Source organism: Semicossyphus pulcher, unplaced genomic scaffold (assembly GCF_022749685.1).
Source record: "Semicossyphus pulcher isolate SPU_LCO1_2020_fin unplaced genomic scaffold, fSemPul1.0.p SCAF_20, whole genome shotgun sequence".
Taxonomy (NCBI): Eukaryota; Metazoa; Chordata; class Actinopteri; order Labriformes; family Labridae; genus Semicossyphus; species Semicossyphus pulcher.
In genome coordinates, this window is record NW_027211694.1 from 19,182,367 (window position 1) to 19,207,377 (window position 25,011).

General features: G+C 41.3%; 1 protein-coding gene across 1 annotated transcript; it reads right to left on the reverse strand.

The window, feature by feature from the left end:
* Positions 1-7,324: 7,324 nt before the first annotated feature.
* On the reverse strand, positions 7,325-19,975 carry LOC138599847 (NXPE family member 3-like). The gene is made up of 5 exons (XM_069671601.1): positions 19,604-19,975; positions 18,445-18,740; positions 12,483-12,733; positions 7,962-8,168; positions 7,325-7,878 (listed from the first exon to the last, which is right to left on the reverse strand). The coding sequence occupies exons 1-5, from the start codon at positions 19,778-19,780 to the stop codon at positions 7,325-7,327; spliced, it is 1,485 nt and encodes a 494-aa protein (XP_069527702.1). The 5' UTR covers positions 19,781-19,975.
* Between the last annotated feature and the right edge of the window lie 5,036 nt (positions 19,976-25,011).

A 25,011-nucleotide genomic window follows, 5' to 3' on the forward strand; every position in this document is an offset into this window, starting at 1 on the left:
ATTTTTAAAATTGTATTTCTTGTTATGAAGTCACTTCATGGATCGGCTCTCTCATATTTATCAGAACTCTTATTTTTTATTTCATTTTTATATTTGTTTGTGATCATTTGTTGTGTGTTTTTACAGTTTTATCTGCCACTGCCTGCGAAGCACTTTGGTCAGCTCACATTGTTTTAATGTGCTATACAAATACATTTGACTTGACTTGACTGAAGTGTGTTTTGGGCATCATTTTGTTGGGCATCATTTTGTTTTAGGAAATAGTTTCAATATTTGTCACCTATTTGTTCATTTTGTGTTTTTAGTGGGAAGAAATGGGAACCAGTAGTTTGGAACACAGCGATGGTTTTAAAATTGCAACAAAAGATTTTTTTAAAGAAAATTACCCAGAAACTCATATTGCGTTCATTTGCAACATAAACGTGACCGTTATCTGAGACACATTAAAAGACAGTTAAAAAGAGTAGCCTGAAATCTGACCAATATTCAACATTTCATACAGGGTCCACTTTTAAAGTGTTCCCAGGAAAACCAAGCTCTCACCGTCAGTAGGTCCAGGTAACCAAGAATAGCGATGAAGACAAACACAGCCAGGAAGAGGAAGCAGCACTTTGGAAGGTTTTTGCAGAACTTGTGTCTTATACAACTTTTGACCTCCATGTTTGGGGATCAGTCCTCCTCTGGTTCTGAATTAAAACATACAACAAAAAACTAATTGGTAACTCACTCCTTGTTAAGCTAATAATACGATTTTTATTTGCTAAAATTTTAACTTAATCGTTAAGGTCCATATGAACGCCCCTCTTTGTGGGCATAAATATGTTGTATAATATTGTATAAATGAGGCCACAATTTATGATCTCGTGTGCACAAGATTGTAAATCGAAGAAACTTTGACATGCTTGACTGCTTGACTTGCAGAAAAACAAACAAACTCGTCAGACTGGTATGTCAAGTGACACCCAGGTGTTTTAATAGTAGTTTGTATGACAGGTTTTAAAAGAGTTAGAGTTGTGTTTTCTTCTACAAATACAGGGATTAAGGTCACTAATTACATTTACTCAAATATTGTACAGTTTTGAAGCACTGGTTCTTTAGGTGTTACTGTGGTCAGTGAACTTTTGGGCCTTTGAATTTTCCTTTAGAAACAGAAAACAAATGTTTATGCTTTATAAAAGGAGAAAAAGAAATTTAGTGGTATTTCAGTTATGTATCTGCCAATTCTGACCAGGAAAACTGAAAATGACTTGTTTTTCATTTTGAAATGAAAATCAAATAACTATTTGGTTTTTGGTTTTTGATTTCTGTTTCTAAAATTCAAAGACCAAAAAGTACACTGACCCTGTTCTCTATACTTCTACTCTACATTCCAGATTCAGAAACTACTTTTTATTCATCAAAATTAATCTGTAAGTTTCAGTAACTATATACATTAAGATAAATACAATCAACATATAAATGATGATGTCTGAGATCATATACATTAAGTAGTTCTAATTAGCAAACAAAAAGTCATATCAATGCCTCAATAAAATATAGAAATATGATGTAAACTGTTGAAACTAACGATTTTGTTTTATGACTGCTTTTCATTTTGGTCTTTTAAGTATATTTTGATGCCATTACTTCTTAATTTAATTAACATGATGATGATACCAAGTAGATGTAATGGAGTACAAATTACAATTTCCTTCTGAAATGTATTGGAGCAGTACAAAGCAGCAAATTGGTACAGAAAAACTGAAATACAAATACGTGAAGAGTTTACGAGAAGGGTTGTTGGAAACTTTTAGTTTTCACAATGTCTATAAAATGAAACTTCTATTACACTCAAAGCAATATTATGTGTCAGAGTCAGTCAGAGGGCTGGGTTTTTATAACACCAAAGAAAGATAAAACTTGTGAAACAACCTGTGTTGGACAAGCTATAAATGTAGTGAGCTAAGCCACCAGTTACTCGACATTACATCTAGCAGCACTGAAGCTACCCCCCAGAGAAATGTAGCAAGCTAAGCTAAAGTAACAGTGTGTAATGATGGATGGATGGATAGACAGATAGACAAAGGCTTACTGTTCAGTCCAGGTAAAAGGTGCAACCAAAAATCCAACAGAAACGGGAAACACGTAGGGAGCTACGAAGAAAATCCAACAAATTTCAGCTAACAGAAAGAGTTTCAGATGGATAGACATTAGACTTATGATATACTGGCACAGAGACATGGGAAGACAAAGATTATATACACTGGGGAGGTAAAGCTAATCAAACACAGGTGAGACAACAAGAGGCAGGTGAAAACATCAAGGGCGGAGTGGATAATTAAACAAGCAGGGGTGCTTCTCTTTACATTAATTTGCATATCATCACACCCTGTCTCCTCAGCTGACCTGGAAATCATTCCCCCTCGGCCATGATGGAGGATCTTCTAATGTATTGAATGCACTTGGAGGAGAGAGGAGAGAGGAGAGAGGAGGCTTCAGAAGGAGCTCAGAGCGAGGATACACAGGTGGATCCTACGCTGAAATGTTTTAACCAAAGACGTGACATGTTTGGTGTAGCGGTGCCGCATTTCAGATGCCGCATCTCCACACAGTTCGCTCTTTATTCTCACAGCGCAGATCTACAGAAAACAGTTTAATGTGCCATGATGGCAAAATATATGATCACATATTACAGCTACATACCTAGATACAGAATAATTATATTACAAAGTGTTGAGGTGTTGGAAAAAAATGTGAAACTTTATAATTAAATGTTTTAGAGTTAAAGTTATATAATCAAAAGTTTCATAGTGAAATGTTTTTGTTGAAACTTTATAGTCAAATGTTTTAAAAGTTAAAGTTCTTATAATAAAATGTCTTAAAGTTAAAGTTTTTATTGTCAAATGTCTTAAATATAAAGTTTAACAGTCAAATGTTTTATAGTGAAGGTTTTACAGTCAAATGTTTTAAAGTAAATTCTTATAATCCAATGCTTTAAAGCTCTAAAATAGAATCCTAAGCTGAGAAACTCTCTGGGCTCATTATAAAAGCCAGGTGCAAATCAAAGGGTGGGAAACTGGCCGCCTTATCTGATCTAGTAGAAAAAAACACAGGTGTACAGTGCATGAGCGTGCCTAATTGGCCGGAGTGAGGAAGAGTCCTATGGAAAAGTTTGAAATGGGTCGGACGAAACTGAAGGGACACAAGCTGAGGGCAGAGAGCCAGAGTTGGGGGAAGGGGGGCTCCAGCAGGTGGTGGCACAAGTCTGCCACTTGCGACACACTTTAACTAATTAGGAGACCTGAAAATGGGAAAAAACTTGCCGAAGCCCAGCGAGGGAGGGGTTTAAAGTATATAAGACCAAGCAGCTAACCTGTGTGCAGTCTCATCCGGATGGACTCGGGTTTATTTGTTTGTATTTATGGTTTTTTTAACCAAGTTTTATTATCTATTGGAGATTGAAATTAAGTGGCTGACAAGAGGGTTCGGGGAACAGAGGCATCAGACACAGCAGCAGTAGGTCTATAATTTTATTATTTATTATTTACTTTACAATGAAATCAATAAATTCGCAGCTCTGTGCTGGATTTTTGTGCAGACGATGAAAAAGAAACTAAATAAAAAAAGAATCTATCTATAAATGCTGTGATCAGCCACCTCACAGGTAGTTTGTCTTAAATAATTATCCACGTCACCTGACCCCCTCTTGCCAGAGTCCAGGAAACAAAAGGTACAACCACTAATCCAACAGAAATGGGAGCCATGAGGAAAATCTAACAGAGCACAGGCAACAGGTAACCAGGGTTCCACGAGCATAGACGCAATGAACTGGGACAGGGACATGGGAAGACACGGACTAAATACACTGGGGAGGTGAGACTAATCGGGCACAGGTGAGACAATCAAGGGAGCAGGTGAAAACAATAAGGGCAGTTATTCTATAACAGGCAACAAGGTTCCTCGGCTTCTCTCTGACAGAAGACCAAAGAGCAACGTTCCCTCTTTGCTGCTCTCTCTGCTTCATAAAGAGCAGCAGACTGATGAGCCAGCTCGGCTTGCCTCTGGCCTTTGATTTTGTCCTCAGCAGGCTCTTTTCTGGTTCATGAAGCCTTCCAGAATGGTGACCCAGCTCAGCTCAGGGCTCTCACATGCTAAAGGGCAGAAAGTTTATTTTACTCAAACTGAATTTAAAGGTTCATAAATGTAAAGGTTAAAGAGCAAGAGGTGTTTCATATTGCATCGAATCTTTTACAACTTTACAGTTTTTTATGGTTATCGTGGTTTCACAGTTTGGGAAATATGTTCATCTGCTTTTTTTCAGTTTGATAATGAGACTAATATCACTCATATCTGTATGAATGTATGTGTATGAAATTTTGCGTTGGAGCTAAAATTCAGTTAGCCTAGCTTGTTGTTTTACTGCAAATTATGTTTGTGTACAGATGGAATATCAAAGAAATGAGTTGTCCATTGCTTGCCTAACTGGTAAATTCCACCAGATGCATGTTCGGTGTGTCTCCGCTCCGTAACAGCAGCGGAGCTGATAGGTTTCACTTTAGTCAATGAGAGTGCTTCCACCTGCTCCACTGCGCTGCACCTCAGCTGCGTCACAGCTCCGGCTGCCCGGAGGCAGAGTCAAACCACAGCGCAGCTGTTACGCAACAGACACGCAACCAGAGGAAGTCCGGGATTACAGGTCAGCTCCTTCTTCACCCCGGCGGGCCGGTACGATGCCTGCAATACTGCTAAAGCTGCACCAACCCTGCCTCTGACTCTAGCTAAATACTTTGCACAAACATTAGAGAGTTATCAATCGTATCATGTTACTCAGCATATTCCATTTAAAGTAAATTATTTTATGACAAAAAAAAACTGCTGGGTCCTGGAAGCAAAGGTATTCGCTCTGAAAGGTTTGTCTGCTCATTGCTGAAGTAAAGTGCAATCAAATATTTTGTATTTGTATTCAGTATTTACAAAGAGGGCAGACTCCTCCACCAATTAATGACACGGTACAGATATGCAACCAGGATGTTAAAGTGGGTGTTGTTAACTTAGCTCTGATGGACGAGTCATAGATACGCATGCAAATGTACATCCACAAAACTTTTGCAATAAAAAGATTCACCCTGTCAAAACTCAAACTCAAAACTACAAGATTTCAAACCTGAAAAGCAAAGAACAGTGTCACTGAAATTCTGACAATTTGAGACTGAATTTCAACCATGTAGGTGGTGGTGGTTGGTGGTATAGCCGCTGTGGCTCTGCCAGTCTGAATGGTGACTGGCATCGCGCAGGTGACCACATAGGTTGGGCGTCAGGCCTCCACTGGAAAACCTGGAAAACCCTTGCGCCTTACTCCATGAAGGCCACCAGAATGATGATCAAGTCTGTGTGAAAGGATCCAAGTTTTACTCCATGCTGGCTTTTCTTGTAGCACAGCGAGAGTGGTATTAGACTTTAGCACTTTCTCCTTTAACTTTGATCCATGAAACATATTCAGGTCTCTTGGGAGAATTTTTATCAATATGTTGCTGTTGCTGTTCCTACAAAGTGAATTCACTCCAATTTTTGCTCCACTGACTTTCTATATGAGAACCTCCCACCCTGCTGGATAACAACATTATCTGGAATATAAACCATCCCAGGAGTCATCTGATAACCATGTTACGCTTCAGTTCAGAAAGAATAAACCCTTGGCTGTAAGGAACAATAAACTGAACTGGTACTACTTACATCCCCAAGGTTTACAGCACTATTTAAACTAAGAAGTAGATATGAATTGGGAGAAGAGAAGCCACAACAATAATGTAATTCTGGTTCATGTGAATATTAAGAAAAATAACTTTTACCATTATGTACCATTGATTGATGTCATCCAATATTTGAGATAAAGACCCTATAATTCTGAACTATTCTTAACTGAACAGTAAGTTCCACCAAGTCCTCCTAAATCCACCTTTCTTCAGGTACTGACTTGCTGGGATGGTGAGGTTATCCAAGCGGTGATGACTGCCTGTAAGATGCTGCTCACCAGCACTGTAACCAGACAGAACTTCTCTGATGAATGGTTGAGAAGGTTCATTGTTCTAGCACCCTTTGGCAATGCCTACTTCCAGTCTCAGCCAGTCATGAGGAAAGCCCTGCAGGCGAACTTTCATGCGTTAACAGGGTGTCTGATCTAGCTTTCTGCTTCATGTTCCTGAACTGGTCAGCCCTATGCTCAAGATGATTGAAGACACGGCCCTGACCTTTTCCAATGTCTCCTGAAATTCCTGTACTCGCAAATGGTCCAACTGCTTAAGTCAGGCCAGATGTCGATCCTAAATTGACCAGATGAGTCAATGAATTGTCAGATCCAGAAATTTACATTCCCATGAAGGTAATGGAGCTTTTGATTTCATAGGTTGGCTTATTAAGAAATTGGCTTCGAGACTGACGTTTAATTAAATTTTTGGATTTTCTTTATCTGCTTGTCTGATTCTACCTTAGGGTGTGATTTCCTGCAGCGCCTGGAAAGTTGCTTTATAATCTCAAGACACAGCTCAAAGAGTTGAATGTGTAAAGCATTGTCACAGCCTCCCTAACTGAAGAAAGAAATGAACCTAAGGCTCAAAGTTGGGACCGCAACATATAAAAAGAGGTACAAGTTTAAACCCACAGGCTTTATTCAACCCAAAAATGTCATGAATACACTAATGGAAAACAAAAGGGGCTGGAGACCCCAGCCAAAATTAATTAATGATGGGAAGATGTTGCGTCAGCCACGCGATGGACAGTCGTTCTCAGCACCTCCCCCTAAACTAACTATAACCAGGAAAACTAGCATAAAACAAAAGACGAATAACTGGACTATCGGAGATCTCCAGCCCAAACTAAAACAGCAAACTAGCACAACAAACAAAACATGCTGGGGAAAGACCTGCTTGGGAAAATTATATTAGAGGACACAAAAAATAAAACTCCTCACCACGTGTGCTTTCAGTGTGTGTGTACCTTCCCCCACTCTGCACTCCTTGTACCTTCTCCCTGAGCGCGAGAAACATGGAGAGCGATAACAGGGCAAAACCAAAACGGGCCACACGTAACAAGCATTCACCAGTGTTTTTTATGAAAGCCAAGTTAACTTGGAGCTGTTTTCAGCCCTGTTCTGTCGCTTTTGTGCTCAACATCCACTGGTTAAAAATAGAGTAAAATAATCATACCTACTTAGTCTATGCATGGACTGCTGAAGGAAAATGCAGCACCTAGTAGAAACACAGGAGAACAAAAAAACCTGTGGGAAAAATTCAAGTAAATGGATGTCTGCTTGAATTTCCCCAAAGTCTCTTCTTGTCCAAATCCACATCTAGCTGCCTTTTTGGGGGCACACGTAGGACAAGAGAACATCAATCATATTCTTAATAATGGGAGGTGGTGGATGAAGCAAATGTGGCAGGTGGTGAGCCACAGTCATCTCCCAGGCGTCCACCAGACGAACTTTAAGTCCTTCAAACATGGCTCTGAGCACCTTGTCTTGCTGAAGCGAGTACCAGTCACTGTGGGTAAGCGCCGCATAAAGCGACAAATCTCTAAGGCTTGGAGTCCTGATGACAACCAGAGTACCTGGAGCCCTGTTCAGCAGACGCACCACTGCCCTGCGGATGCTCTGAAGCCGTCGGATGAAGAGCTCCATGGGGTAATTGGCGAAGTGAGCCCAGATGCCAAAAACTATGACAGTGTTGTCGCCACCAGTTACCCCATCTATTTCATTGGCAATGTAACGCAACTGGCTGATTGGGACGTTGCGAAAAGAAATTGGAGGACCGTGGCAGCGGTATGTTACCAAGAATTTGTTTGCATTGTCCAACATCATGAAAGGTCCTGCTTGCTTAATGCTGTACAGGTTGAACTCCTTGGCATCTGAAAAAAGTACAGAGGGGAGAGGTTAAGCAGAGGTGTAAATAAAATAAAACTGTTTCCAGAAATCCCTGTGGATCAGCTACCTGGTAGGAAAGCATTGAGGTATTCAAACCACTGCCTGATGGTGGAGTCTCCATACAGGTGGACAATCTTGCCTTTCAGACACTGATTGACGGCAGAGGGGCTGTTGAATTGGCCAACTTTGATTTCACCAAGTGCTCTCCACGCACCCTGGTAGTAATAGCCAGAAACTCCAGACTTCCCAATGCTTTCCTTGACCTCAGGTTGACCTGAGAGAAAAGGATGTGGGAAGAGTTATTTTATATTTTACTGATTGCAGACAAATCCCATGAAAAGACAAGAACCAACAAATGACTCAGAGAAAAGTGAAAAGAATGGTCACGATCTTGACTTTCTTTCAATAAAAGTTAAACCATTTGTGGCACACCATTCATTTAATTTCTACAGAAAACATCAATCTTTATAAATGGGTTGAATACAAATACATTTATTTATCTAATGAGGTTCACTTTAAGCAATACTCAAATATTGTGCATTTAGGACTTTGTACCGCTGCAGATAAAAACATTTACGTGGTTCTTACTGTGATCGACTCTAATTTCTTCTTTTCCTGTGACTTGTTTAGACAAAAGGGAAAATATGGAACACTATCAGCCTTATTAGTTACAAAAGTTTTTTTTTTTTATTGTGCGTCATACAATACCATACATACAGACAAATTCCCATCCATACTTGCAATCATGGGTTGCAGGGATACTTCAAAATACAAAAAGGAGTACAGGAGTAAAAAACAAAAGAAACAGACAACAAAAAAACTTTACAGATCACTTCCACAGAGTCTCTCCATAATAGAATAAGTTTTGGCCGCTTTCTTATTTCTAATGTCCTTGATTGTGGCAGCATAGCGGTGCAGTTCTTGTCGGAAGAGTACGATGTTAGGTTTAGATTTGGCCCATTTGTTTTTATGGATGTGAAATTTCCCCAAACTTATAATCAACTGACAGAAAAAGCACAGATCTTTGTCTTCCGTCCGGTCATCAAAGTAAATAAAACTGTTTTTTTCCTGGAAACTGACCGTCCTTCCTGTTTTCTCTTGATATTCAATGTCCAGTTTAAACCGTTCAAGTGTTTTCTTTTCAGGGTAGATATGATGTACAATTTTAAATGAGACTTCCTTTACCTTGTTATTAAGACAGAATTTGTCACCAACCAGCCACGAATTATGCCAGTCAACCTCTCCGAATTGTGCAGTCCAGTAAATTTGACCTCTCGGCCGAATCGTTGAATGTTAGCAGCTTCTCAAATATCTGTTAGAGCAGGATTTTTTTGTAATGTCCACATTGCCAACAAAAATCTCACACTTATAATTCTCTACAACAGCAGTATTTCTTTCGGTCCCTTTAAGGAGTTGCAGCACACCCTGTGGTAGTGCATCAAAAATCACAGCATATTTTTTCGGCGTCACCGGCAACTGAAATTTTAACAAAAATTCTTCATAAGAAAAGCAACAAACCTTGGTCATTAATAAGTTGGTTAACTAATACAATTCCATGCTCCATCCACTCCTTATAAAAACAGTGATTTGTTTTTATATAGGATGTCGTGGTTATTCCAAATATAATAACTGGTTGGTGAGAAGTTATGCTTGTAGATCAGTTTCCAGGTCAGCAGAGCTTGTTTATGAAAGTTTGACAGGGAGCTTTTCAACTTTGTAGTTACATTTCAACAAAAACCGTATTCCACCTGTTAAATTAAATACACGTGTAGCAAAAGAGTTCCAGAAAATGTTCTTCTGTCTGCTAATTAACCAATTAATCTTAAAAGAGCTATTTAAAGTTTCAAAGGTTAATACGTCCAAGCCACCATCCCTCCTGGCATTACACAAAGTATCTTTTTTTAAGTAGTGACATCTGTTCTTCCAGATAAAGTTAAATACATTTTGATCTAGTTTCTTAGAAACTACAGCGATCATTTCTAGTGCTAGAGACAAATATACAGACCTTGATATTCCTTCAGCTTTAGGTAACAGCGTTCGGCCATTTAAGGATAGATCCCTCATTAACCACATATTGAATTTTCTTTCTATTTGTTGAATTATTGGTTCAAAATTTGCCTCTGAGTGCCATTTTTGTCAAGCACTACACCCAGGTATGTCACAGTTTGTTTCATAGGAATCTCACTCATTTCTACCAGATCACAGTGTTTAAGGGGGAACAGCACTGACTTGCTGAGGTTCATTGTCAAACCAGCGGCCTCAGAAAACTCCCTGATGCAAGGGAGTTCATTTAGATTGGACAGAAAAATTGTTGTGTCATCCGCTAATTGAGCTAATTTGAATTCTCTACCTAAAGCCCTTATACCCTGAAAGTTGCTTCTTTTAATATGTGTTGCCATGACCTGTGTGACCAGCAGGAACAAAAATGGACTTAGTGGGCATCCTTGTCTGATTCCACGACTGATGTTAAACCTGGGCGTTGTACCATTTGTTACCTTAATTGAGCTATTACTTCCTTTATAAAGACTTTGAACTGCCCTCAGAAACCTATTTCCAAAGCCAAAGCACTGAATGGCTTTAAACATAAACTGGTGACTGACTGTGTCAATTGCTTTATACAAATCAACAAATAGAATAAAACTCTCATCTGGTATAAATTCGTTATAATCTATCATATCTAATATCAGGCGAATATTATTTACAATGTTCCTTCCTGGCATAAACCCAGATTGTTCGTCATCAATAATATCAGCTAATCCTATTTTTAACCTTTTAGCAAAGATGAGAGCGAAAAGTTTTGCATCATTATTTAATAGACTAATCGGTCTCTCTAGTTTTCAATGCTTAACTTGTCTTTCTTTGGCTTTGGAATCAGTTTTATCAATCCCTGTCTCAGAGTGTGGGGCAGTTCCTGTTTTTCTAGAGCCTCTTCAAACAGTCCCGCTAAAAATGGAGCAATTGATTGTTTAAAGCATTCATAAAATTCCCCTATTATCCCATCATTCCCGGGAGCCTTGTAATCCTTAAGGGCCTCTGTTATAGTTATTTTCTGGTCACATATTGATTGGAAATCTTGATCTATTCTTCTAATATCCGGTTGTATGGTTTGAAGGAATGATGCCATTTTGTCTTGGTTCAAGGGGTCAGCCAGATGCAGCTTCTCATAAAAGCTCACTACAAATTGTGAGATTAATTTTCCATCTTCACATACTGTATCATTAATTTTAAGTTTGCACAAGGATGATATTTCATGATTCTTTTTTTCTAAATTGAAGAAGTATTTTGTGCACTTTTCCCCCTGTTCAAGCCATTTCCTTCTGGATCTGATGAAGGCACCTCTAGCCTTTCCCTCATAGATTTTATCCAATTCAGTCTGCAAGTAAGCCAACTCTTCCACTTCATCGCTGCTCGGGTCAGTTTTCTCTGATAATGGAATGATTTGGGTGATAAGTTGTCATTCTTTTTCTTTATTGTAGCTGCTGATCCTTCTGCTTAATCGTATGGCTAACTTTCTAATTTCAGATTTCATTCATTCCCAGTATAGTCCAAATATCTTTAGCATGTTTTCTTGTCTCCATCATTTATCAATGATTTTCTGGCTTTCCTTTACAAATTCTTGAGTTTTATTTAATTTCCAATAATCTCTATTCAACTTCTGCCTATCAGATCCAAGGTGGAATTTAATTGCTATAGCCTTGTGATCTGTCAGTATTGTGGGTTCTATTTTGATTAAGTCTACCTTACTTCCTAGTTCTGCTGAAGTTAACCAAAAAATCTATGCGGGATTGGAGGGATCTATTCTTATTGCTCCAAGTGTATACTTTTTCCTGTGGGTGTTTTTGTCTCCATATGTCAGTCATGTTCATTCTGTGGCAAATACTTTCTAATTCAGTTAATTGTTTGGTTTTGGGAGGCCATCTGTCCACGCTTTCATCAAACACTGTGTTGAAATCTCCTCCCCATAAGATTTCAGCAGAGGGAAACAGTGCAAGCCATTGATTAGCCTTATTTTCTACTGTTGAAAAAATGATGTTATTGAGAGTTTTACTGTTGGAAGCGTATATATTTATCAGGTTAACAAGAGTTTGGTTGATATCTGCCAACACAATGATCCATCTGCCATCTTTAGCCATATCATGCTTTATAATCTGCCCGCCAAATTTCCCCTGTAGGATGGCGACCCCTGCTGAGCTATTGCTGCCATGAGAAAACCAAGCCTTTCTTCCCCACTGACTCCTCCAGTGCGACACATCTGCTTCAGAAGAATGTGTTTCTTGGATGAAATAAAAATCTGCACCTTTATTTTGAAGAAATAAGAATAAACTCTTCCTTTTCACCTCATTCTTGACACCCCTGACATTGACAGAAAAAACAGAAGTTGCCATGAACTAAATTGGACAGTCGCAAACACACACAACCACGCACCTACTCAAAAAACCTGTCTGGTTTGAGAGCAGATACTTCAGTGTTCAGTGCAAATTCAGATTTAGTCCTAACTGTTGCGGCCTGCAGCTCATAACTTCATAGTCTCTTGGCCTGTGGTAGCAAAAGTCTGTAACTTACGTGTCCTTGGCTGTAATTCTTTTACCGTCGATATATGCGTGCGCTCCTCTGAAGCCCGCTTTCTTTCCCTCTTTCCTCGCCTTCTCCACCTGCAGCCACAGCTGGTTCCTGGAGTCCTTGCTTTCTTGTGTCAGATCCTCCAGGATCCTTATTCTCTTCTCCTTAAGGAGCCCTGATGTTCTGGCATCCTTCCAGATCTTGTCTCGATGAGATCGTGACAGAAAGCGTACTATGACGTCGCGGCTGGAGCGCTCGTGCCCAGTGTGAGGTCCCAATCTGTGCACGATATCCATTGTGAGAGCCAACTGGTCCACAATATCGGGGGAGATTCGGCCAAACAGGTCAATAATGATTTTCTTTATGTCCTCCACCATCTTCTCGGGTATTCCGGCCACTCAGAGGTTCCATCGTCTCCAATAGGCATCCAAATCGTTGTATTTGTCCCGGAGCTCCGTGCTCGCTTTCCCCAGGATTGCAGCTTCGGCCTGGAGAGTGTTCACCTGGCCAGACATGTCCTACACCCGCCCCCACAGAGCCTCCAGAGAGTCTGTGACTTTTACTGCATCTTCCAGGGATTGGAGTCGCTTGAGAGACTCAACTTGCCACTTCTCAATTCTCTCAAGTATGCTTAGCGACTTTAAGTCAGAGTCCTCCAGCTTATAACTCACTGGTTTTTTTGTTTTCTTTGATTTTGGTCCTTCAGGAGCTTCAGGTAAGAGCTCTGGGGTTGGTTCACCTTCCTCATCCATGAGGCTGTCCATGACCTTAAGTTGGTCGGCCAGGCAGTTACGCGCATAGGCGTGCATCGTGTCTATAAAGTTTGTGTCCATGTTCTTCAATGTAATGCGTCTTAATGACTTACTTATCTCTTCCTCCGGTATTCCAGTCCAACGTAGAAAATGTTTGTAACCCACGTGGAGTAGGCGTCCCTCTGCGGTTTGGTCCTTGTCTTCCATAGGGCTAATAAGTCTCTCCTTAAAGTCTCTCGCTTATTCAATCTCAAGGCAGGTTCATTGAGGTCTCAGGGTCATTTTTTAGAGGTAAGTTTTCCTTTTTACCTTCTTCTGATCATATTGCAGAGCCGCTTGGATGCTGTCTCAAGACGTCATGCCTCTCGTCATGCCTCTCTCCGGTTTACTGTGGTGAGTGTTCTCTCTCTCTCTGCGTTATTGTGCATGCTCGTAGCTGGCTAAAGCTAGTGTGGTCTCAGGTGAGATGCCGGTAGCCGCCTGGGTCTCTCTCCTGCCCTCCTCTCGTGTGTGTGCGTCTGCTGCTGCTGAGAGGTATGTAGAGCTATCAACGTAGGTCGCAACCGCATCATTGTCAGCTAGGTTGTTAATGGTAATATTTCTGACAGGTGAAATTTAACCGAGTGACGGTGAATACCGCCGCTATACGTGACGTCACTGTCAGCTGACAAGGAACGCTGCTGCTTTGTCTCGAGGCTTCGACTGACTGTTAGCCTGCTGTTTGTCCAGCCTTTCCTGCTGCCTCTGAAATGGTTTTGTTGTCCATCTCTTGCTCTGCGTGCTGCTTGTCTGGCTACCTGCTAAAGCTGGCTGCTTCGCCTCCTCATTCAGAGAGACGGACGCCATCCATAACTCTTATTGGCGATTAATGCACATTTTAATGTTGTGATTGAGTGGTGGGGATTTATATCCCCTTTTTTGTTTAGATTAATTTGTATAAGTTTACTCCTTTTGTTTATGATTATTTTGATGAAGATATATTACCTGTTCCTTAGTTCCTTTATTTGATTTTGGGTAGCTTGTGGGTTTTCCTTTGGGTGTGTAGGTAGTTTCCTTTTTGTTTGAACTTAAGTTGTTTGTTTTTGTTTCATTTGGGCAGTTAATGTGTATAGTTTGTTTAATTTGTAACCTGCAGATTAGTGAGAATATTTTTGTTATATTGTTTATTTGTTTTGGTTTTATTGTTTTGACCCCACTAAATGTATTATTCCTTTTCAGTGGCTGAGGGCCGGTGGTGGTGCTGGTGATCCGGGTGGCGGATACCCCCCCTTTGTGTGCTGTGCTCCTCTGGGATTTGGTTACTTCACCATCGTGTGTGTGTCACGTGTGCCTGGGTGATTTTTGGTTTGTTTTGGTGGATCCCTCCCCCCTTTACTGCCCCCCCTGTCCATCTGGTACGCCTCAGCACCTGATTAGGTTTTTCTTCCCTTGTGTGAATGGTGTGTGTTACGTGTGGTCAAATAGCAGTACCCTGTGTGTGTGCAGGAGGCACATGATAATCCTCTTGCTGGCCACCTTGGAGTCAATAAAACATATGACAGAGTGTTGCGTTGTTTTTTTTGGCCAGGTCTTAAAGCTGATGTGCGTCACCACTGTCGGACCTGTCATGTGTGTCAGCTGTCCGGTAAGCCCAATCAGACGATTCCCCCGTTTCCCCTTTATCCGATTCCTATTGTAGGGGAGCCCTTTGAACGTGTCATTGTGGACTGTGTAGGCCCTCTACCCCGCACAAAGGCTGGTAACCAGTTTCTCCTAACCATCATGTGCTCCACCACTCGTTTCCCCGAGGCTATTCCCCTGCGTAAGATCACCGCTCCCGTAGTCATTAAAGCGCTGACTAAGTTCTTTTCTTTGTTTGGGTTACCGCGGGTGGTACAGACAGACCAGGGGTCAAACTTTATGTCTAAGGTTTTTGCACAGGTCGTGAAACAGCTTGACATTTCCCATTGTTACTCCAGTGCGTACCATCCAGAAAGCCAGGGTGCGCTTGAGCGTTTTCACCAGACTTTAAAGTCTATGCTCCGCACTTACTGCCTTGAGGGCGGTAAGGACTGGGATGAGGGGGTCCATCTGCTCCTTTTTGCTGTGCGGGAGGTGGTGCAGGAATCACTGGCTTTTAGCCCTGCAGAGCTTGTGTTTGCCCATACGGTGCGCGGTCCGCTCAAACTGCTTCATGAAAAGTGGGTTGGTAATCCGGAGCCGCAGAATCTGCTCGACTATGTGTGTGATTTTCGTTTAAAACTTCGCCGTGCCTGTGAACTGGCTAAAGCGAGCATGGTAGTTACGCAAGGTAAAATGAAACGCTGGTTTGATAAGGATGCGCAGAGCCGTAGTTTCAGCCCAGGTGATAAAGTGTTGGTGTTGTTGCCCATTCCTGGCTCATCGTTGCAGGCACGTTACAGTGGGCTGTATGTTGTCCGGGAGAGGGTCAGTGAACGCGACTATGTGGTCGCGACCCCGGACCGCAGACGGCGGAATAGGCTTTGTCATATTAACATGTTGAAGCCTTACCTGCAGAGAGAGTCTGTTTCACCATCCTCTGTTGTGACGAAATCCGTTGTGGCGCTGTCCGGTGCTGAAGTTATCGATCAGGCTGGGGCCGCTGTGGCGCTGTCCAGTGCTGATCTGCCGGAGTCTCCGGGTTCAGATTGTGATGTTGAGGTGACCTTGTCCAGCGCTGTTGTTCATGGGCGTTTAAAGAACTCTGAAATGTTGGCTAACCTTAATGGTTGTGTTTCGCATCTGTCTCCATCTCAGCGTGAGGATGTGGTCCGTTTGATCGATTCGCATGCATCATTGTTTTCTGATGTGCCTTCCCAGACCCATGTGTTGCAGCATGATGTCGATGTAGGAGATTCTTCTCCGATTAAACAGCATGCTTACAGGGTGAACCCAGATAAACGCGTCCGTTTGCAGAAACAGGTGCACTACATGTTGGGGCATGGCATCGCAGAACCTAGCTGTAGTCCATGGAGTTCCCCCTGCCTGTTGCCTATAAAATCTGACGGCTCTGACAGATTCTGTACGGATTTTAGAAAAGTGAACGGAGTCACTAAGCCAGATTGTTTTCCTCTTCCTCGAGTTGAGGATTGTGTAGATCATGTTGGCGGTGCCAAGTATGTGACGAAACTGGACCTGTTAAAGGGATACTGGCAGGTGCCGCTGACTCCTCAGGCGAAGGAAATTTCCGCTTTTGTGACTCCGGACGCTTTCTTCCAGTACACAGTGATGCCGTTCGGCATGCGCAACGCGCCAGCAACTTTCCAGCGGCTGGTGAACATTGTGCTGGCAGGTCTTTCTGGTTGTGAGGCGTATTTAGACGACATCGTCGTATACTCGGGGTCCTGGGATGAGCACATTCAGCAGCTCTTTTCTGTGTTTGGGCGTTTGCGTGACGCCAATTTAACTTTGAACCTTGCTAAGTGCGAGTTTGGCCAGGCTACGGTCACTTATTTAGGTAAAGTGGTTGGTCGGGGCCAGGTTAGGCCTGTGCACTCAAAGGTAGAGGCCATTCTCTCCTTTCCTGTTCCCAGTTCACGGCGGGAATTGCGTCGTTTTCTGGGGATGGCTGGCTACTACCGTGGTTTCTGCAGGAATTTTTCTGCCATTGCGGCTCCTCTCACTGATCTGTTGAGCCCGAAGGGGGGTTTCCGTTGGTCTGAGGGTTGTCAGCGTGCTTTCGAGTGCATTAAGGCTTTGATGACGAATGCTCCGGTCCTGTCTGCCCCTATGTTTGATCGTTCATTTAAACTATCTGTTGATGCAAGTGATGCTGGTGCGGGGGCTGTTTTGCTCCAGGAGGGTTTGGATGGGGTTGAGCATCCCGTCTCCTACTTCTCTAAAAAGTTTAATAGGCACCAACGGGCGTATTCTACTATCGAGAAGGAGGCGTTGGCCCTAGTTCTGGCTCTCACGCAGTTTTCCGACGGTTGTGTACACGGACCACAATCCTTTGGTTTTTGTGAATCAGATGCGAAACTCGAACCAGAGGCTGATGCGCTGGGCCCTTTTCTTGCAGTCATTTAACGTGGAGATCAGGCATGTTAAGGGGCGAGACAATGTTCTGGCCGACACGTTGTCGCGCTGTTAGGCTTGTGAATGTGTTGTTTTTTTCTCTTTTTGTTTTCCTCAGGTTCGCCTCCACGGTATTCACAAGCTCAGGGTGGGGGTGTTACGTGTGGCCAAATAGCAGTACCCTCTATGTGTGTGTGTGTGTGTGTGTGTGTGTCTCCGCCCTGCTCTGCCTGAGCTCAGATGCTGGCAATCACCTGAGCAGGTTAAAAGGAGACAGCAGCGGGGCGGCTCTCTCTCTCTCTCTCTCATTTGCAGGTGTGGTGCCGGAGGGGGGAAGGTGGCGCTGGCCGCGCAGTCTTTTGTGGTTTTCCCTGATTTGCATTTGAAGTCAGTTCCCCGGCCTGTTAGAGCGTCCGGGCTTTGTTATTTTCATTTGGGTTTGAGTTCCTGGTAGTCCTGTTTTCGTGTCCTTATTGTTTTCCTTTTATAGATTAGTTTTGGGTTAGGTAGTTTAGTCGGGAGGAACCCCGGATGCGACGGTCGTGGCAGGCTGGTCTGGGGTCTCTTCTCTCCTTTTGTTCATTTTGGCCAGGAACTCCTGCCTCTTTTGTTTTGGTTCTGGGTTGCTTAATTATCGGGGTTTGGTTGTGTTTGGCTTCGTTCGTTTTGTTTGCATCAAATAAATACTCCTTTGTTATTGACTGTGCTGAGTCGGCGTCCTTTAATATGTTACTGGCCTTGTTGTGTTCGAGTCTTTGCTTTTGTTTACGTTAGGGCCGTAACAGTGTGTTTTAGAATAACTTTTAAAAACTGATTTAAAAATAAAGTTTATATTGTAATTATTGGAACCATGTCTCTGGCCTCGAAGTATAACGAATCTGTGTGTCCTAAGTGTGGGGACAATAAATAATTCTACCACAACATGTAAAACCAACGTCATGTTATTTATCAGAAGAAAATGCTTTAACATTCAATAATTCTGCTTCCTTAGTTGGACTTTGAAGATACGCTGTCTACTTTGTTAATATAAGTCAACGAATTGATTCAGACTGTTTTTTGTTATTCTTACTCTGGTAACATCTTTAGACTTGATCTTTACTGCCTGTTGTTACAAACTTGACATATTACACCAAGAAGAAACATAGTTAGCTCTACTGCATATATATATATAAATATTTATTATAATTGAAACTAAATTAAAGTTCTTTCTCTCTCCTCCCTCACCTTTGGAAAAGCTTATCCTCTGTGGCCTTGAGTTTTTGGGTGAATCCCCCAAACGTGTGGCTAATCCTGTCATCACAGCTCAGCTGTTTTGGCTTGTAGCAGAACCAAGGCTCACCCGTACGGATGTCCGTGAAGTTGCACAGCGGCTTCCTGGTTTCACGTAGGCAGACGTTACAGGTGGTAGTTTGAGAAATTGAGCCTGAGCGGAAGAGGCTGGTGCAGAAAAGCCTATCAGGCTGTTCTTTGTTCAGCCTGCGCAGCACTGTGACAGCCTCACTAGAGTGAACCAGCGTCACCTGATAGTACAGAGAACCAGAGTTTTCAATCAGTCATGTCAAGTTACCCGGCAGCTTACGTCATAGAGCAAATGTTTACTGGTTAGCTACATGAAGCTAGCAACAGTTGTTAACGTGCTACTGACAGTTTTAAGGTGACAAAAATGACAGCTGGTGATTAGAAATAAGAAGGAGAATTGTTCTTTTTTGTTGTTTTTTTGAGTCAGTAGAGAGGAGCGAGGAGTTATCACAGTTATATAATAAACTGTCTGCCCAAGGCTAATTCATAGATTAACAAATTAAATAGTTAACCACAGAATGAAATGAACCTGACACCCTCTTGTTAGCGAGTACAATTGGTCCTCTTACTTCTACAGCCAGCCATCTTCGAAGTGACAAAAAACAATCCTGACATTTATGTATGTGCACCACAAATCAATCAGTGAGAAATGGCAAACACTCGACAAGCTAACAAGCCAGGTAAGGCAAGTGCAGACACAAATATCTGCTGTAAGTGCTAACAGTTAAATAACAGTATACTAGATATTCACACTGAGGTATATAAACCCTGTTTTTAGTCTCTATAGTTTAAAGAAATATCCTCAAGAGTCTAAAAACATAAGAACCAAGCTGTAAACATATTTAATTGGGTAGTAACGTTGGGCATTTAACATGGAGATCAGTGGAGATTGGCTCACTAGTAGAGGCAGCCTCCAGTGGCCATTAGAGGTACTGCAGTTTTTGGCACTTCCACAAGGACTTAATTTATTGGTTCTGGAAGTTGACACTTGTTAGCAACAGTAAGTCAGTGGGGAGAGGTTTATATAACATATTTTAAACACCTATAGAACAATTACATTTAAAGAGATAGCCTTTAGCATTACCTCAACCTGTGCACTTCCTTCCCAGAGTAAAGAGAATACAGCAGAGTAGGAGCCATTGAGGTGATCCACCACTTGCCCGGCCACACCTGCTCCAAGTGTCTTGTTGTGCAACCGTGCAATTAAGACATCTCCTCCAGACTTCTTGGCTTGACCTTGGAAGTCGTATATTTTGATCATAACCTCCAGCTGATCCCCTACATGCCACTGCCCCCCCTCCCTCTTCCCTGGGAGAATGGTGAAGGTGCTGTGGGCAGGATCACTTGTCTGCTTCAGTGGAAGAGGAGCTGGCAAAAGTGGAGTTTCTGGCCAAGCAATCGTGTCTAATATGAGGCGTTCCTCTAGAGCGTCTGTAGAGGACAGTGGCTGGAAGGTGCAGAAGCCATGATGCTTCTGAGGATCAGTGGTAGCTCCCTGGAGGTTGATGGTGGAGATTTCTTCATACTTTAACTGGCAGGGGGTTGAGACAGAAAGATTGTGACAAAGATGCCTTAAACAAATGTAAGAAAAGCAAATGAACTAAATAAAACAAAAAGGGCAAGAAGGACATTTTTTTCTGCTCTACACAACAAAATGACACAATATTCATGGATGGTAACAATCGTTGATCTGTTAGTTGTAAGCTGCTGGAATTCACTCTTAAATAGTTCTTGTTCTTTGTAGGTCATGGCGCAGGTGCATTTAGGACCCGCTCCACTTTTGTTTGTTAAATGGCGCAAAATCTGGGCACACAGTAAAGCACATATTTAGTCTCTTAATTAATCAAAGATGTATTTTGCATATAACATGAATCATATATAATCGCTTTCTTATGGCATAGCACCAACAGTGGTTGGTGCATCTTACCACACCCCATTTTAAGTCCTAGAGGCCCACAAGTGCTACTAATACAGTATGGACGCTAGGTGTGAACAAATCTGCTATTTGCACTTTGCACCTTTTTGCACTGCAGAAAGACTGGGCACTTTGTTTTTGTGACGATCAGGGGAGCATTAAGTAAAGCCAGTACATCTCACTGATTCCCCCAATGAATCTTTGCAGATCACAGCGGGGGAGATTGAGGTAAAGTGACGCAAATAGTTCAGGAGGGATTATAAGCTTTGAACACAACAGGGCAGTTAGATGCAGAGTCAAAAGTCATATTTAAATATATCCTCCAGATACTTTTAACTGTACTTTCAAATCCGTAGTTTTATGTGTTTTTATGATACTGACTGCTTTATTTTTTTATTACACTGTATATGTAAAGGCCCAACTAGGGAAAAAGTTCAAATTAGCTAAAGCTCTAAACTCTTCTTGCAACACATCAGTTTCGTGCTCTGTACTGGAACTATGTTAAATTTTATTGTTTCTATCAAATAGAGTAAATTCAAATTCACGAGTATCTTAAAGTCCGACAGAAATCACATTTAGTTATCCCAAACTACTGAAGTAGTTCTGTTTGGCCCTTCTGACTCCACCAGTCAGATCTGTCATGAACTTGTGCCCACTATCAACATGTGTAAAAACCTCTGCATAAAACCTGCCAGATCTTTAACAGGTACATAAAAGCCTGAGCATTACTCCCCCGTACTCGCCTCCCTCTACTGGCTCCCTGTCAATTTTTGATTTCATTTTTAAAATTGTATTTCTTGTTATGAAGTCACTTCATGGATCGGCTCTCTCATATTTATCGGAACTCTTATTTTTTATTTCATTTTTATATTTGTTTGTGATCATTTGTTGTGTGTTTTTACAGTTTTATCTGCCACTGCCTGCGAAGCACTTTGGTCAGCTCACATTGTTTTAATGTGCTATACAAATACATTTGACTTGACTGAAGTGTGTTTTGGGCATCATTTTGTTTTAGTAAATAGTTTCAATATTTGTCACCTATTTGTTCATTTTGTGTTTTTAGTGGGAAGAAATGGGAACCAGTAGTTTGGAACACAGCGATGGTTTTAAAATTGCAACAAAAGATTTTTTTAAAGAAAATTACCCAGAAACTCATATTGCATTCATTTGCAACATAAACGTGACCGTTATCTGAGACACATTAAAAGACAGTTAAAAAGAGTAGCCTGAAATCTGACCAATATTCAACATTTCATACAGGGTCCACTTTTAAAGTGTTCCCAGGAAAACCAAGCTCTCACCGTCAGTAGGTCCAGGTAACCAAGAATAGCGATGAAGACAAACACAGCCAGGAAGAGGAAGCAGCACTTTGGAAGGTTTTTGCAGAACTTGTGTCTTATACAACCTTTGACCTCCATGTTTGGGGATCAGTCCTCCTCTGGTTCTGAATTAAAACATACAACAAAAAAACAATTGGTAACTCAATCCTTGTTAAGCTAATAATACGATTTTTATTTGCTAAAATTTTAACTTAATCGTTAAGGTCCATATGAACGCCCCTCTTTGTGGGCATAAATATGTTGTATAATATTGTATAAATGAGGCCACAATTTATGATCTCGTGTGCACAAGATTGTAAATCGAAGAAACTTTGACATGCTTGACTGCTTGACTTGCAGAAAAACAAACAAACTCGTCAGACTGGTATGTCAAGTGACACCCAGGTGTTTTAATAGTAGTTTGTATGACAGGTTTTAAAAGAGTTAGAGTTGTGTTTTCTTCTACAAATACAGGGATTACGGTCACTAATTACATTTACTCAAATATTGTACAGTTTTGAAGCACTGGTTCTTTAGGTGTTACTGTGGTCAGTGAACTTTTGGGCCTTTGAATTTTCCTTTAGAAACAGAAAACAAATGTTTCTGCTTTATAAAAGGAGAAAAAGAAATTTAGTGGTATTTCAATTATGTATCTGCCAATTCTGAGCAGGAAAACTGAAAATGACTTGTTTTTCATTTTGAAATGAAAATCAAATAACTATTTGGTTTTTGGTTTTTGATTTCTGTTTCTAAAATTTAAAGACCAAAAAGTACACTGACCCTGTTCTCTATACTTCTACTCTACATTCCAGATTCAAAAACTACTTTTTATTCATCAAAATTAATCTGTAAGTTTCAGTAACTATATAGATTAAGATAAATACAATCAACATATAAATGATGATGTCTGAGATCATATACATTAAGTAGTTCTAATTAGCCCGGGTTATCAGCTTCAACAAAAAGTCATATCAATGCCTCAATAAAATATAAAAATATGATCTAAACTGTTGAAACTAACAATTTTGTTTTATGACTGCTTTTAATTTTGGTATTTTAAGTATATTTTGATGCCATTACTTCTTAACTTAAGTAACATTTTGGATGATGATACCAAGTAGATGTAATAGAGTACAAATTACAATTTTCCTTCTGAAATGTATTGGAGCAGTACAAAGCAGCAAATTGGTACAGAAAAACTGAAATACAAACATGTGTTCACAAACATCTTCAACACCTCATTAGAGACCTGCCACGTGCCAGCCTGCTTCAAGGCCTCCACCGTCATTCCTGTCCCCAAAAAGCCAAGGACCACAGGACTTAATGACTACAGACTCGTCGCCCTGACCTCTGTGGTAATGAAGTCCTTTGAGCGCCTGGTGCTCTCACACCTCAAAGACATCCCAGACCCTCTCCTGGACCCTCTCCTGTCTCTGACGCCAGGACCATCAGCACCGGCTCCCCTCAAGGCTGCGTTTTGTAAAACCACAAAATGTATTCAATGATTACATTTAAGAATAATACATAAATGGAATTTATGCATAAAATTAACATACTAAGATCTGCCATTATGAACATGGTCTTTGTCACTTAAAGTCGAGGTGAAATGAAAAATGTCATTTTAATCCTTTTCGATCACATCCCCGGTCATATTGTGCATCTATTTGAAAATATAGGGCAAAAAAAATACAGAAAATCAATTTCTTCGTATTCTTATATCAAAATCAGATCATTTTTTCTTCCGGTAAAACTAAATTTTATGCGTGCTTACGTAAGCTAGCACCAAACAATTTCAACCAATCAATCTGCAACTCTAGCCGCAGAGCACCAAGAACATTCAGGTCAGTTAGCTAGCTACTGCGCTGTGGAGAACGTCTGTCTACGCCCACTTCTCAACAATCAAATCAAATCCCTCTAATGATATGTCCCGCCTGCATGTCCTGTTTCACTCGGACATACGTCACGATAGGGAAGCTAGATACTCTGGAAATGCCGTTTCAGCTCGACTTTAATGGTACTCATGAATGAATGAAACGAGAGAAAGAGAGACGCTTACTGCTTCACTCACTTCAGCTGCATTCTCCCTGACTCCTGAAGGAATAAGGTATTACCCAACAAGTAACTACAAATGGGTGACTGTTTCATTAGGCTCCTGTAGTCAGACTGAACTGAACTTCTGCACAGCTGTAGACCTAACTTAAAAACCTCCTATGGCCAAAGGACTCCTCACTGAACTCCTGTCTACCTCTCCCTTCCTCGCTGCCTTAGTGACCAATATTTGTGTGGGTTAGTTTTGACCTTGTTTTATTTCTGTCAATTATTAATATGTGTTCGTCTGTAATACTTCATGCTAAATTATGCAAGTGGCAAGTCAGGGCCTTTCAATCACATGCTGAGGTTTTACCTTAAGTGTCCCATCGCAACCAAAGACGCCAGGGCATGAGGGAATAGCAACTTTATGATATTTTAACACTCTGTTCCCCTGGCCCCAGTGAGAGAGAGATAGAGAGAGGCATGGGGTAGACATTGGCATCGGTAAAACCAAACACCCGGGGCTTTTTGAGCCTAGCCGCTTTGTTCCGGAGTTGATTTTAATGTAGCCTACTGTGATAGAACTGAACTTTAGTTGTAGTTTCAATTGTTTTTGGGGCGCATTAGAGCTCTGCGCAAGCATGATGTTGTCATGATGGTTTTAAGTGTTGCGCAACGTTGCTGAATGGTCAGGCTGTGCCAAATATGGAGAGTCAAAAAAACCCCAGCCTTCTTGTTTTTTTGCAAAGAGAAGAAAGGTCACTTAGAAACAGGTCAACAAGCTTTTAAAATGATATCCAAAAAGTGATTATACAGAAAGAGGTTCTGTCACAAGACATATAAATGCATTAGCCTAATATCGGCAAGCTAGCACAACTAAACGTAAATTATGGCTAACACTATTTTTACTCATCCTCTTTGTGATGGACAGGCTGTTCACTATATGTTTGAGTCTGTTGCAAACTAATGTTGTTTCTGCTCAACCTTTTGCCGTGTTGTTCCTTGTCTGCACCTCACACCAGAATGTTGTCGATGACGTTCACAACTCAAAAGGTACATAACTTAGAACTGTCCTCATCTAGTTGTATTTGCCAGAAGCCATGGTTTGCATCCAAAACCGAAAATAACTTTGCATTTGGCATCTCCGCCACAACCTCCTCCACTGTCCGCAGAGGATAGTGTTTATAGCTTTGTTGAGGTCTTGGGGGTCAATGCAGAATCTTAGTT